This window comes from Aulostomus chinensis, chromosome 2 (assembly GCF_037954235.1).
Source record: "Aulostomus chinensis isolate RoL2024-O1b breed Wild chromosome 2, RoL_Achi_v1.0, whole genome shotgun sequence".
Lineage (NCBI taxonomy): Eukaryota > Metazoa > Chordata > Actinopteri > Syngnathiformes > Aulostomidae > Aulostomus > Aulostomus chinensis.
This window is the reverse complement of record NC_141321.1, coordinates 5,690,051-5,705,684: the sequence shown is the minus strand read 5'-3', so window position 1 is coordinate 5,705,684 and position 15,634 is coordinate 5,690,051. Positions and strand designations below refer to the sequence as shown.

The 15,634-nt window shown below is 47.1% G+C and overlaps 1 protein-coding gene across 2 annotated transcripts; it reads right to left on the bottom strand.

Moving 5' to 3' along the window:
* Positions 1–852: 852 nt before the first annotated feature.
* Positions 853–14,897, bottom strand: cdhr5a (cadherin-related family member 5a). 2 transcript variants are annotated; one of them, XM_086193287.1, is made up of 14 exons: positions 14,743–14,897; positions 12,346–12,518; positions 10,508–10,567; positions 10,342–10,431; positions 10,180–10,266; positions 9,775–9,879; positions 9,497–9,682; positions 5,921–6,011; positions 4,498–4,595; positions 4,092–4,298; positions 3,677–3,790; positions 3,528–3,594; positions 3,080–3,237; positions 853–2,398 (listed from the first exon to the last, which is right to left on the bottom strand). In XM_086193287.1, exons 1-14 carry the CDS (start codon positions 14,831–14,833, stop codon positions 1,799–1,801), a joined length of 2,127 nt encoding a protein of 708 aa, XP_086049413.1. In that variant the 5' UTR covers positions 14,834–14,897; the 3' UTR covers positions 853–1,798. The 2 variants fall into 2 exon arrangements, with proteins under 2 accessions (XP_086049413.1, XP_086049406.1); XM_086193280.1 differs by having other exon boundaries at positions 854–2,398; positions 3,080–3,240.
* Between the last annotated feature and the right edge of the window lie 737 nt (positions 14,898–15,634).

Below are 15,634 nucleotides of genomic sequence, written 5' to 3'. Positions count from 1 at the left end.
AGAATAAGACCAGAACGATCAAACCAGTATCCACCCATCCACCCCTCCATCCACCCACCCCTCCACCCACCCATCCCTCCATCCACCCATCCCTCCATCATCCATCCATTCACCCATCCATCCATCATCCATCCATCACCCATCCATCCATCATCCATCCATCATCCATCACCCATCCATCATCCATCCATTCACCCATCCATCATCCATCCATCCACCCACCCATCCATTCACCCATCCATCATCCATCCACCCATCCATCATCCATCCATCCACCCACCCATCCATTCACCCATCCATCATCCATCCACCCATCCATCATCCATCCATCATCCATCCATCCACCCACCCATCCATTCACCCATCCATCATCCATCTATTCACCCATCCATCCATTCACCCATCCATAATCCATCCACCCACCCATCCATTCACCCACCCATCCATCCATCCATTCACCCATCCATCATCCATCCATTCACCCATCCATCTATCCATTCATCCACCCATCATCCAACCATCCATCCATCATCCATCCACCCATCCATTCACCCATCCATCATCCATCCATCCACCCACCCATCCATTCACCCATCCATCATCCATCTATCCACCCATCCATCCATTCACCCATCCATAATCCATCTATCCACCCATCCATCCATTCACCCATCCATAATCCATCCATCTATCCATCCATCCATCTATCCATCCATCCATCCATCCATCCATCCATTCACCCATCCATCATCCATCCACCCGTCCATTCACCCATCCATCCACCCACCCATCCATCCATCCATTCACCCATCCATCATCCATCCATCCATCATCCAACCATCCATCCATCATCCAGCCACCCATCCATCCATCCACCCATCCATCCATTCACCCATCCATAATCCATCCATTCACCCATCCATAATCCATCCATTCATCCATCCATCCATCATCCATCCATCCATCCATCCATCCATTCACCCATCCATCAATTCATCCATCCACCCATCCATCCATCCATGATCCATCCCTCCATCCATCCATCATCCCTCCATCTTCTCCCTCTTCTCCTGTTCAGGGTGGTGGGGGTGGAGCCTATCCCAGCAGCCTTCACCCTGGACAGGTCACCAGTCTAACCAAGCTAGTTTTCGCCAGACAACTGCGTTATAAGATTCCTAACAAACACTGCTGCTGTCAGCGTTTGTATCTTTCTCATTTAGTCTTCACACAGAACTTTAGTTCTTCTTCCTTCAGGGTTCGTTCCTCTCTCTTCAGTCCCTCCACGACTCGTTCTGGCAGTGTCAGGATTCTTTGAGTGAAAAACATCCTCCTGAACCAGAACTGAGAAGTTTTACCTGAAACTGTGATCAGTTTCCCTTTTGTTTTTCCCTTTTTTTGAGTTTTCTGAACACTCGTCTGATCGTCTGGCTCTTGTTTTCTACGACACGTTAGCAATGTGTGATCAGTTAGCTCGATGAGTGGTCGGTTAAGATTATGACTAAAACTTTCAAAATAAGACCCAAGTTGTGTGAAATTATCCTTTAGAGGAGTGAACCTCGGCCGGCCGTCTGAGGGTAGAAACCGTCTGACGTGTTTCAGTCATGGATGGATGGTTCCCGTAGGCCGATGCCAGTGCTGCAGTTATTGTCTTACTCTCTTCTGAGATACTCACAGTAGCAAATCAATACTTTTTCTTGAGGGTCCACATGTTGAGTCTTCATCCTGGACTTTAGCATCCAAAGACTGATAAGAAAGCAAACAGCGTCGTGCTCAGTTTCATGACCTCTGACCTCTCCAGTCAGCCCTCCTGCTGGTGGTCCCCCTCCTCCTTGTCTGAGGTGGTTTTGTCAGGGTCCTGCTCCTCACTGGGTTCTGGGTTCTGGTTCTCCCTCTCATCCTCAGACTCTCGGCGTGGGGCAGCCGGGTCTCTGACAACCGCGTCCATCTCCACCTCCCCTTCCAGCTCCTCCTCCGTCTCCTCCTCCACCCGGCCCACAGTGTCAGGGATAATCTCCACCTCAATGTCCGAGGAGTCCTCGCTCTCCTTGAACCACACCGTCTTCTGCCCCTCCTTCCTCCTCTGCTTGGTCAGGATCGACCTCATGCTGTACTCATCCCCGTCTCCTCTGCCTCTCCTGGACGGTCTCACCGAGGGGCTTCCCTTGGGGACGTGGTTAGTGAAGACGCCACAGGAGGAGCAGTGGCGGTTCCGTTTTTCCAGGGGGATGACATGGGTCCTGGACTGGGGGAAGGTGCTCCGTCTGGGGATGGCGTTATTCCATCGGCCAGAGCCACCACGGTTGCCGTCAGCCTCATTCTGGAAGCCGTCATTGGTGTACTGCAGGGAGTCTCTGTGGCCGCTACGGGGCTGGTCGGCCTTCCAACAGGGGCCCAAACACTGGAGGCAGAGGAGAGGCCGTTCAGGAAACTAAGGACAAAGCGACAGATGCCTTCAACACATTCGGTTCCTATCGTTCTCACAACCTCTCCTGTGGATTTTTCTCTTTTGTATGCATACAGAGGCCTGGAGTCGCCAAAAAAGTATAAATCCGAGGTGATGAGATTTTCTAGACACATTCTATCTGATAGCTTTTTATTCTCTCTGTCCTCAAAACTAAAACTCTCTTTACGGCAACTCTAGATCATTATAGCCTGTCAAGGTTCTGATGCCCCTGATGGAAGACTCGGTCCTGTTCATCAACACGATATCTCTGCAACGCCTCCAGGGTTTCTGCTAAAATGCTGTGCAGATGTCTTCTTGGACTTGAGGGTGAACTGATTTCAGGTCACTGTGACCTCAAGAAACATGTTTTGTGCCACCACTGATGATTCACAAATATCTGTAACATCAGTTGTCTTCCTATCCAACTCACAAAAAGCATGAAAAAGTCGTTTTTGAAAAAATATTGAACTATTTCTTTAAATAGAAGTGAATGATCTACAATCCTGTGTAGCATGTAAGAATAGGGCCTGAAAGAACAACACACAATAACAAATGTCAGAAGTTCTCCTTCCGCCACACGTAGCATTTGTGGCCTGATACGATACTGACGTGAGTGAAGTGTGCCTCAATACCGACCGAACAAATCCTGTCCATGCTGGCGTTTCCCTTCCACAAGCGGGAAATCAAGAAGCCAATCACGATGAGGCAGAGGACCAGCAGGGCCGCCATGACCAGCCCAAGGAGCGCCATGTCGCCGGCACGGTAGCCAACGTTTGAAGGAGAAGGGATAGCGACTGCTGCAGAGTAGAAGCTGGAATTATTCTCTTCACTTATCAAGTCACAACAGACATGTACAGTATATGTGTGTGTATATACGTATATATATATATATATATATATATATATATATATATATATATATATATATATATAGCTAGCATCATTATTATGCTACTGCACTTCTCTTTGTCATCAAAGGCCTCCTTCAGGTCTTTGATGTGCCAGAGGAAGTGGACACTGTCATGTCTTTAATCTTTAGAAGCATCTGAGGTGTGACAGGCCAGTCGTGAGCTGATGGTCCTACCAGGTATGACCTGCACCGAGAGCGCTGCTGTACCAAACTCCCCTGTGGTGGAGTCCACGGCTCGGAGCTGCATTCAAATGCACACGCATGTGAAAGTGTTACTACATGAGAAGGTTCATGGAGGCTCTGCTCGTCAGCACGTCGCTCACCTGCAGCGCGAAGGACTCCGTCTTCACCACCCTCTTCAGGATCACGAACCCGTCCGAAGTCACGTTGACGTAGCTGCTGTACTGCACCTCATACTTCACATCTGGGTTTATACCCTGACCCCCCCCCCACACACACACACACACGTTATATCTTGTGAATTATACCGTGATGTCTCTTCAGCTCAATAATTACTCATTTGGGGGGGAGCGCTAGACCGGCTTGGTGTAGGAACAACACTTGGTGAGTGGCTTCGAGTGGAGCTGCTCACTCACTTTTCACTGAGCAAATTTAGAGAAACAAGCACTTGTGTATTTGGTCCGTCAGTCAAATTCGTGCTCCTCTCCACCAGGGCTGTTCACTCACGAGGACTACAGAGTTGAAAACGACACCCAGACCCACAGAGAGGGTACTCACAGCGGCAAAGTCCTCATCACGGGCCCGAACTCTGAAGGGCCTGTTGGTGCTGCGGTCTCGGAGGATCATGCTCTCAGGGACTGAGTTGCTGTAGATGAATCCCTCGTACCGTTCCTTCTCAAAGCGAGGAGGGTTCCTGCTCTTCTTCATCACCTCGATGGTCACCTGTGTCACTGCAAACTGATCCCTGTTGGTCACCTGCAACGCCTGATGAAGCCCAGATTTGTCAGATGTAATAAAATCAATTAAGTATGAGGTTTACTCTGTTCCCTCGCGAACGTGTGTAGAACTGAACTGAGGGAACAATTTAAAGTGTGTGGCTGTAAAGTAAAGTTGGGCTCCCTGCTTAGGCGCCTGATCTGTTTGTTCCATTCTCAATCATTGGTTATTGGTTATCATTATTTACCAGAACGGTGAGAGTGATTGGACCAACGATGTCGGCTGCTTTAGTCATGGTGATGTTTCCTGTCTCCTCATCGATCTGGAAGATATTCCCCTCGTTTCCTGGATGAACAAAAAGAGAACGACACAGTTTGAATCAGACAACAGACCAGTAAATTAAACGTTCATTGAAGTATGTCTGCGACGGACAGGTGACCCGTCCACGGTGAACCCGGCCTCTCGCCCAGTGTCATCTGGGTTCGCCCCCCCCCCCCACACTTAACGGTTATCAAAGGAGTACATAGGAGTATTTTTTTCTTTCAAAAGCCATGAAAACGTTCTGTTTCTATGTATTTTAGAATACTCACATCTAAATGAGGTATGAATTAGGTTAAAGTTTAGCAGACACATCTGAGAGAAGTATTGCTGACTCAAATCTGTCTCTGACTGGGCAGAGGCGTGAGGTCACACACGTCACACCCTGTCAGCGGCTCCAAGTTTTCTGTCCAGGGACTAAAATGAGAAGTTGTCTTCATAAAATAAGATTTCAGAGCCTTAAGGTTTTGAACTTTTCCACTGCTGTGTTCATGCTTAAAGTGATGCTTTAGGTACTTTCAAGTTCTCACAAACAGGAGTCCTGACCTTACAGTTACGTTTGTCTCTCTGTAGGAGGGGCCGGCCACACACATTCAGCTTGAAGCTAACGGAGACTGGCCTGGGAAACAGACTCATCACTCACTGTGCCAATGAACTGATTTTGTTAATACAGTCTGGCCAGGCTCCACGGGGGGTTGCTTGCAGAACTTGAGCCCTAGTATGTGAGGTATCGGGTTTAGAGTAGAACAACTGGAGCTGGTTTAAACCAATCCGCACTGATATCACCAACCACCAATGGTGCAAGCTGGCAAATTCAACTTTTCCCAAACACCGGTGGCCGTGAGGCTATCCCATCTTTACCTGCAGTCAGAGGTTTTAGGCACTTGTCTGGTTGAAATTATACTGATGTTGATGAAGATGTGGATTTTACCTGACGATGACCTAGAGAGTTTGTAAACCTATGTTTTTGGGCAGTTTTGTGGTTAGCAATCAGTCTCCGTTAGCTTAAAGCTAACTGTCCATGGCTGGATCTTCCTGCTCTCCGCAGTCTCAAAGGAGCGATGCAGGAGGGACACATGTCTTTGTGAGCTGGAGACACATGTGAGTGACTACTTGCAAGGAATAACACACTTTTTGGATGGACAATATTTTTAAGAAAGCGATGACCCATAAAAAAATCACAATATTCTTCAGTTTGTGAAATATTCAAAAAGTGTGGCATGTTAGTAGTCAATGAAAATATATTACAAGTAAAATGTTAATAATTAATTCATCTTTCAAGAGAACAGACGCCACTGATGGGTTGGCCAGTGCACCGGCCCAGGAAGCAAACGCAGAAAAGGGGATCCAACCTCTCAGTATTCTGTAGCTGATCGGCTCACTCCTGTTCTTGTCTCCATCTCTGGCAAACACCGGGCCCGGTTCCAGCGCTAACGGCCCCTCCTGAGGGCCACAGACATCATGACATCATTTGTATGGATTTGTATCAGTGGGAGAAGAGGAATTCACATCCTCGACTGAGAGACTGCCAGATGTGTCATGAGGCACATATCAGGAATACAACAAAAAACCCAGAATCCTGAAGATGGTTTAAATATCCCTGAAAAATCCAGCAAATGAAAGCACGTCCTGAATCTCTGCACTCTTCATGTCTCCCACCTTGTGCTGATGTCGGCGTCACACGTGTGTGCTGGACCACATCTGCCTCTAAACTACGAGAACAAGAATCTTTTTCCCTCCAGTCGAGTCGTGAATGTGAACCCTTCCTGCAGACTGGAGCCCAAATATCGAAGTGAAGCAAAAAGTAGAGAAGTCATGACTTTGTTTGGCAGGTGGAGTGAAACCCCTGCGAGTCTCGCCGTCCCTAACATTGTGGACTTGGGTTGTACTGATTAAGTTCTGGGTGGAGGTGAATCACCCTCTCCATGAGACCGTGGGTCAGAGACTGAGACACCCTGGCTGCAGGGTGGGTTATCCATCCATCTGTCTATCAATCCATCCATCCATTTATCCATCCATCTATCTATCAATCCATCTATCTATCCATCCATCTATCTATCAATCCATCCATCCATTTATCCATCCATCTATCAATCAATCCATCTTTTTGACAGGTTTCAGTTTGTTAATGTTAATAATGACCATTCAGAGTACAGCAGAGTCACATATGGTGGACCACAGGGTTCAGTTTTAGGACCGATTCTCTTCACTCTTTACATGCTCCCATTAGGTGACATAATCCAGAAGCACTCGATCAACTTCCACTGTTATGAGGACGACACACAACTCTACTTGTCGATGGAGCCAGACGACACAAGCCAGTTTACTAATCTGCTAGACTGCCTGAAAGACATTAAATCCTGGATGTCCTCTAACTTCTTAATGCTCAATTCAGATCAAACTGAGGTCATCATGTTTGGACCTGAACCCCTCAGGGACACCTCTCTAACCAGATCACTACTCTAGATGGCATCACCCTGACCCTGAGGACAACTGCAAGGAACCTTGGGGTCATTTTTGACCAGGACCTTTCCTTCAGCTCCCACATAAATCATGTGACCAGGACCGCCTTCTTCCATCTGCAGTATCACTAAGATTAGGAACATCCTTTCCCAGAGTGATGCTGACAAACTGGTGCATGCATTTATCACTTCTCGGCTGGACCACTGCAACTCTCTCCTGTCAGGATGTCCTAAATACTCCCTAAAGAGTCTCCAGCTGGTCCAGAACGCTGCAGCCAGGGTTTTGACGGGAGTTAAGAAGAGAGAACACATCTCTCCACTTTAGCTTCTCTCCTTCCTGTAGGATCTAGAATCGACTTCAAAATCCTTCTGCTGACTCATCAGGCTCTCAGTGATGAAGCTCCATCCTATTTGAAAGAACTCATTAGTCCCTACTGTCCCACCAGAGCACTCCGCTCCCAGAATGCAGGTCTGTTAGTGACTCCCAGTATCAATAAAACAGACTGGGAGGTAGAGCCTTCAGGTACCGGTTCCTCTACTGTGGAACCAGCATCTCTCCATGGGTCAGAGAGGCAGACACTCTGACTACTTTTAAGTCCAGGCTTAAGACCTTCCTCTATGACAGAGCCTTCTGTCAGGACTGGTTCAGGTAGCTCTGAACCATTGATAGCTATGCTGCTACAGGCTTAGACTGCTGGGGGACACATCAGGTTACATGGAGCCCTTCCCTCCTCTCCTCTCCTCTCCCCTCCCCTCCTCTCCTCTCCTCTCCTCTCCTCCCCTCCCCTCTCCTGTCATCACCACTACTTGTTGCACTTTGTAGTTTGGCCTTGGTGTCTCGCAGTCTCTCTGTGTTTCCACAGATCCACCAGAGCCCCAACCGCCGCCTGCATCGCCCCCCCCCTCTTATTCCCTACTGTTACACAGGCCTGCGCTCCCCTTCCATGAACCAGTCTACCATCCAGTCCCCCATCAAGCTGGCTTGCTCTCCCTGCCTCCCCTTCCATGAACCAGTCTACCATCCAGTCCCCCATCAAGCTGGCTTGCTCTCCCTGCCTCCCCTCCCATGAACCAGTCTACCATCCAGTCCCCCATCAAGCTGGCTTGCTCTCCCTGCCTCCCCTCCCATGAACCAGTCTACCATCCAGTCCCCCATCAAGCTGGCTTGCTCTCCCTGCCTCCCCTTCCAGAAGCTTCCTTCTTCAACTGTTATTAACATGTCCATGTTTCCTCCATTCTGTGTTATAAACTGTTTTCTTGTCTGTACCAACATCTCCTGCACGTCTGTCCCTCCTGGTGAGGGATCCTCCTCCCCTCCTCACCCTGAGGTTTCTCCCATTTTTCCCTGTTCAAGGTTTTCTGTGGAGTTTCTCCTCAGTCGATGTGAGGCTCTGAGGGCAGAGGATGTTGTTATGATGCCATGAAGCCTGGAGACAAACTGGTGGGGAAAACAGGCTACAAAGAAAACTGCCTTGCCTATCTATCTATCATCATCTATCCATCTATCTTTCTATCTATCTATCTATCATCTATCCATCCATCCATCATCTATCTATCCATCTATCATCCATCCATCCATCCATCTATCTATCTATCCATCCATCCATCATCTATCTATCATCTATCCATCCATCCATCATCTATCATCCATCCATCCATCCATCTATCTATCCATCTATCTATCTATCTATCTATCTATCTATCTATCCATCCATCCATCATCTATCTATCCATCTATCATCCATCCATCCATCCATCTATCTATCTATCCATCTATCTATCTATCTATCATCTATCCATCCATCCATCATCTATCTATCATCTATCCATCCATCCATCATCTATCTATCATCTATCCATCCATCCATCATCTATCTATCCATCTATCATCCATCCATCCATCCATCTATCAATCAATCCATCTATCTATCTATCTATCTATCTATCTATCTATCTATCTATCTATCTATCTATCTATCTATCTATCCATCCATCTATCTATCAATCCATCTATCATCTATCTATCAATCCATCTATCTATCATCTATCTATCTATCCATCTATCATCCATCCATCTATCTATCCATCCATCCATCCATCCATCCATCCATTTATCCATCATCCATCCATCCATCCATCATCTATCTATCCATCCATTTATCCATCAATCCATCCATCATCCATCTATCTATCTATCATCTATCTATCTATCATCCATCCATCCATTATCTATCTATCTATCTATCTATCTATCTATCTATCTATCTATCTATCTATCATCTATCTATCTATCATCTATCATCTATCTATCTATCCATCCATCATCTATCCATCTATCTATCTATCTAACATCTATCTATCTATCCATCTATCAATCCATCCATCCATGTATCCATCCATCCATCCATCTATCTATCTTTGCCATGCGGTAGCTGTGAAAGGCGACTCATCGCCATAGCGACTCACCTCTTTCTCAGTCAGATTAACTTTGCCTCTGTAGCCGGTGCTCACACACAGTTTGGCGATCCCCACGTTGGTCCTCATGCAAGGCTGAAACCAGGGCGGCCGGTTGTCCACGTCCTTCACGTGCACCGTGATGGTGGCTACGGATGTGAAAAAGGGCTCATTGGAGGTGGAGCCATTAAACGTGTCCTGAAACGTGATAATCGGAGGTCAGAGGTCAAAGGAAATACAGCAGTGACCTGGCTGTTGTGTACTGCTGTTGAGTTTTACGATCTCCATACCTGCACGTGTAGAACCAGAGAGATCTTTTGTACGACATCGTAGTCTATCACACTCTTCACAACTATTTTAGGAGTGTTGATGTTCTCCAGACGGAAGTATTTATCCTGGTTCAACAGATGGTGGGAAGAAAAAATCAAGTCTTATTAATCGTGATGCTTCTGAGAGGGAATAAACTTGAACTCTGTCATTTCTGTCATTTGTGTTGCCATCAGTTCTCAGTGTGGGCACCTCGGATGGTCTCTCATGGTCTAAATCCACATTATAAAGAGGCTGACCACACTGAGCAGACAGATGACCTGAATCACCTGGACAGGTTACATCTGTGCAGGCAAACAATAACACATTTAACTACTATTTGCAGTTCTCTACAATAGTCAAAGAAGTACACATCGACGTGATCTTACTGTGGCAGACTCTAAGCGATAGTACAGCGGATCAGAGTCAACATCTGTAGCTTCTATCAGTCCGACACTGGAGTTGACGGAGGTGAGCTACAGGACACAGAACTCAGCTTCAGCTACAATGACACCAACTGAAAGTACAGGAACACGTGGAACGCTGCTCACCTCATTCACCTCGAGAACGTAGTGGTTTTGAGCAAAGTTTGGGGGGTTGTCGTTCACATTCTCAACCAAAACTTCCACAGACTCGTTGATCTTGAATGCACAAAAGTAATGAGTGGACCATTTCAGAGTTTCAGGGTGAAGCATGCAGAAGTTGGGTTCTACTCACAGACGTAGAGTTGGGTCCTGAGCACTGCACCCACACCACCAGAGCTGCACTGGCCAAAGACTAGGAAACACACATCCTCCAGATGAGCCACAGCACCGAAACACACCCTCAGCCTCATGTTTATAGACAGAAATCCAGCCAGCATTACAAAATGCTGACCCCTACTGGCCAGCATTGACAGGGTCGACCCTGGCCCGTGTACACAGAACATAACGAATGACTTCAGTGACTCCTGCTATAGCCTGTGTGTTAAAAGGGACTATCATCCATCCATCCCTCCATCCATCCATCCATCCCTCCCCCCATCTACCCATTCATCCATCCCTCCATCCATCCATCCATCCATCCCTCCACCCATCTACCCATTCATCCATCCCTCCATCCATCCATCCATCCATCCCTCCACCCATCTACCCATTCATCCATCCCTCCATCCATCCATCCCTCCACCCATCTACCCATTCATCCATCCCTCCATCCATCCATCCCTCCATCCATCCACCCATCTACCCATCCATCCATCCATCCATCCATCCCTCCACCCATCTACCCATTCATCCATCCTCCATCCACCCATCCATCCCTCCATCCATCCATGTTCTCCCTCTTCTCCTGTTGTGGGTGGTGGGGGTGGAGCCTATCCCAGCAGCCTTCACCCTGGACAGGTCACCAGTCCATGGCAGGGCCAACACATAGAGACAGACAACCATTGGCTCTCCCAGCCACGCCTATGGTCAGTTTAGAGTCTGGATTAACCTGGTCCCTCTTGATGTCTTTGGACTGTGGAGGAAGCTGGAGTACCAGAGAGAACCCAGCAGGAACAGGGAGAACATGGAGACTCACACACAACCTTCTTGCTGGGGGGCCACAGGGAGGACCGCCGCTCCACCGGGCTGCCCACGGAATTTCAACCTGAGCTGTTAAATTTGGACTGGCAAATGTTTGCACACTCATGAGGTAAGGGATCAGCCAGTGACAGCTTCATGCATGATTGCAGTCTGGACTCAGGAGGATGAACATGTCCTGCTCTGACTGGAGCTGAGAGGGACTGTCTGCTGCACCAGGACCGGGATGGATGCATGGATGGATGGATGCACGGATGGGTGGATGGATTTTGGGAAGTTAGAGTCCTATCACCTGTCAGCAGTCTACATGCTTGCATTAAGACAGTAGCACATTTAGACATCAGCTGAAAACGAGCAAGAGGCCGTGAGTCACAAGGTCCTAAACCGATGTAAACACTTTGATTCACCCGAGACACAGATTCTGAGTAGACTGTGGAATATTGGCGTGCATGTAAACATAGCTACTGTGCATGCGTTAGCTTGCTGATATGAGCATTTAGCACCAGAACAGACTCACTTAGCTGCTGCAATGGTTGAGTTTCCCTTCTGTGCTTTGGTTTGAGAGCTTTAATCCTCCAATTTACTCTTTCAGAAAACTCTGGAATCGTCCAGTGTCAACTAAAAGCTGATGTTCAGCAGGTTTTCTTATTGGATGATGTCAGACTATTTAAGTGGATCCATTATTCTGCAGCCATTGAAACTGATCTGTTCTCAATCTGAGCTGCAATAAAAATTGAAAAAAGCAAGATAAAAAAGAAAGTGGTGTTTTCCAGCGGGGACGTTATTTCGGTTTTAGACCTGCACTGATAAATCGGCCTCTGGCAGAAAAAACTGATACCAGTTTGTATGGAAGCTCGTCAAAAACCCCAAACTGCAAAACAGAACAGCTTCTCAAGTCAATATTATGCAGGATGAGCCACTGCAGAACTACCTGAAGGGATCTTTACCAAGATTTTCTCTACAATCTCATTTTTTGGAGATGGGCGTCTTTACCTCATAGTCGAGTCCCTTCTTCACCATGAGGGCGTTTGCTCTGAGGTAAAACAGGTCTTCCGGATTCACCTCGACTGTCAGAGTTACGTCAGTGGCAGAGCTGATTCTAGCCACCTCCACGTCTGCAGTGTTGTTCTCTGGGACTGTCACGGGGCCAGGAGGCACGGTGCAAGCTGGGGGACGCGGTCTGATTAGTCATTAAGCATCACCTATGCAGTCCTTAATAACGCACACATACTATCACGTCCACACATGTACTGGGACATATGAATGACTTCCTGTTTACGTCCTAACTTGTATTCTGCCTAAAACACCTCTATGACTAAAACAGTGAGTAGGTCCATCTTAACTGTGCAGAGGCCACACGCCCCCCATCGTGTCCCAGGGTGAGCAGCAGACTCGGCGCCACAGACACCAAGCAAAGGTCAAGGTTTGGAGAAGTGGACGAAGAACTGAGCATCTGTAGGTCAGCGAAACTAGAACGAGTTCATTCACTTGAGACTTCTCAAATGTATTTAGGTACAACAAGTAAAATATTAGCAGAATCAGCAATATTAGAAGGAAGCGGAACTTAAGGAATGTGCCAACTTCTTTGGGAAGTACACTTGTTGTCCATCCTGAGTCAGACAAGAGGCTCCATACTCTTCTCTCCACTGAGACCCTCAGAGAACTGCTGACTGCTAGTTAGCTTAGCACAATAAATGGCCGTGGATGGACTGTGTATCATAGCACACTATGAGTCATCAAATACTCTTTTCAACAACATGATTTTTTTAGAGATCGGGTTTTGTGAAGAACTGGTTAGGAAATAATTTAAAAATTCAGAGATATTGTAATTTTCACAGGGTCAGAACTACTTTTTCCCGTCTGGGCGTAGTGATTTGACACAGCGCCTTCAAACTTTGGCCAACATGAAAACTAAAAGAGTGACTGCTGCTACTAAGAAGGCCAACTTTTTAATCAAGAATCAGGAGGATTGCTTCTCGACAAACCAAGATCCTGATCCGGATCTGTTTGAACTAAAACACACAGAGGTGGAAGGAGAGGAGAACAAGACGCAGCAGGGAGCTATGCTGCACAGCCCCTCCGCTAGCATTCACTGAGCTAAGCTAACAAAGTCAACTAGGTCAAAGATGTTCTGTGTGGGTCTCAGCTCCAAACCTTAATTTGGTAGAGGGTTGCAGCGTGGACCAAGGAAGGATTCATTAAGGTGTGGGGCAAATCTGACCTTTGACCTGGACCCACCAAAAGCTTTTCAGTTCATACTTGAGCCACAGAGGACAATCACTATATTAGAAGAGGCGTTTCTGAGATCATGTGTTCATTTGAGGTGACACTGAACTTTGACCCCAGAATCATTCCAATCACTCAATCAAATCTTGTACATGGAGCTCCCACATCGCAAGTCAGATTTGCCTCATACAGTCTGTCACCGGCACTCAGTTCATCCTCGAGGACCAGTGGAAGTTGGCGTTCCAGAGATGTTGCGTTCGTGAGAATGGGACCGACAGACAAACAACCTCTGACGCCTCTGTCCCACGTCTGTCGGCGGCGTTCAGGCATCAGAAAGTCTTTGTGTTTTGGCTGCAGGTTGTTCCTCTCATGTTCTATAGACTCGAAGTTCCTGCTTTCTGAATTCCTCTCTCGTTCTAAACATAATGGGCTAAAATAAAAGGTCAAGAACAGATCAAAGTATTTCTACTCAGTTCCTGTTCACTTGTAGTTTGGAGAAATTCATTTCAATTTAATTTCATGTGGGAGTTTGCATTTATGAGCTCAAGTGAAATCATGAAGGTGCTGGAATCACGTTCTAACCAAGGCTTCACTCATTAGGGCTGCAGCGCAGGACCCTGCTGGTTCAGCTGCTGACCGAACGAATCAGCCGCTGTCACAATAAACGAATCATGAACATCATTGAAGCAGGACGGCGAGGGCCATCGGGGTCTGCAGCTTCCTGCCGAGTGATGGAGCCTCAAGGACAGATTATTTTAATCCTTGACCTTTTAATCCTGTCGCTCACAGCTAAGACTTTAAAAAGTGAAAATTGCTTTTTGTTTTAAAGAAACTCTGTCTTTTATTTAGTGTTTTTCAACCTGGAAGTCAGGACCCCTAAAAGGGCCATGAAATCTCAAGGTTACCTGATGATTCAAGAAATGAAAGGATGCTAAAACGCTGCTGACAAATACGATTCTTTCGATGTTCTTTTCACACGTTTTTTTTCTGGAAAACTGGACATGCTCTCCCCTTCAGATGTGGTTAATTCATTACCCTTATCCTGCCTTAAATGACCAAAGACTGAAACCGTGACCTCTCCTTGCACCCTCATAAACGCGCACGTCCTCCCTCCTGCCCTCACCAGCGTCGCTCACACCCTCGCCAGAGATCTGACCTACTCACGTCTTTGTGTCTTGCACACGGTCCAAAAGCAGATGGTGATGATGCATCCGAGTAGAACGTTCACAGGTTTACTCTTCAGTTTTGCTTCCATGTCCTGATTTCAGAGGCAGCAACAAATGAAGTCCCGAGGAGGATGAGGAGCCCGTGGTACCAGCTGGTACTTGGCCACATAATGGCCTTTCTGTGCTGCCCGGCGAGTGGGAGTCGACTACAGTTGCGATGTTTGTGACTTCATCTTACGGGCACATATTGCATGAAGAGCCTGCCAGCAGAGGACTTGCTGCCTCCCACTAAAATACTTGCATCTGTTTGAGCTGCACGGGTCAGTTTGTATTGGTGGCCCTGGTGCATTCTGGGAGGAATGTTTGCAGCAGGAAGCATTTCCATCGACTCACACATATCCAGACACCCCTCAGGTTTCACAGACCTGTGACCTCGAGGTCTCGTGTTTGTCCACTGGGGATGGCGCCTACATAGAGAACCACACACATGCACACACAGAAGATAGGAACTCGCCAGTGTCGGCCATTAATCTGCACACACGCTTTGTCAGGTGAGAGCTTGTTGAGCTATTGGACAAGTGAGGAATCACGTTAAGACTCAAGTGTCACCACAGCTGCATGTAACGATTAAAATTACACACACACACACACAGTGTCAGAGGACGTTCTGCAGTACAGTCGATGGTTATAGAGTTCAAGTATTATTTTATTATTCAGTTTTATTAAATGGATAAATGCAACGTAAAAGGAGTTTCAGTTCAGTTTGAAAAGACTGGTTTCTACGTGTCGGCACTCTTTCAGTCTTTAGATTCTGAAAGGAATCACATCACGGGTCAGCCATGTTTGTCCAGTCAGATCAGCCACAGGAACAACGACTCCGAGTTACACTG

Coding starts and splice junctions, on each gene's coding strand:
- cdhr5a (XM_086193280.1), bottom strand. CDS start 14,833: ATGGAAGCAAAACTGAAGAGTAAACCTGTGAACGTTCTACTCGGATGC. Junction 10,432..10,507: donor CAGGACCCAACTCTACGTCT/GTGAGTAGAACC, acceptor TGTGCATTCAAG/ATCAACGAGTCTGTGGAAGT. Junction 3,791..4,091: donor GTGATGAGGACTTTGCCGCT/GTGAGTACCCTC, acceptor GGGGGGGGTCAG/GGTATAAACCCAGATGTGAA.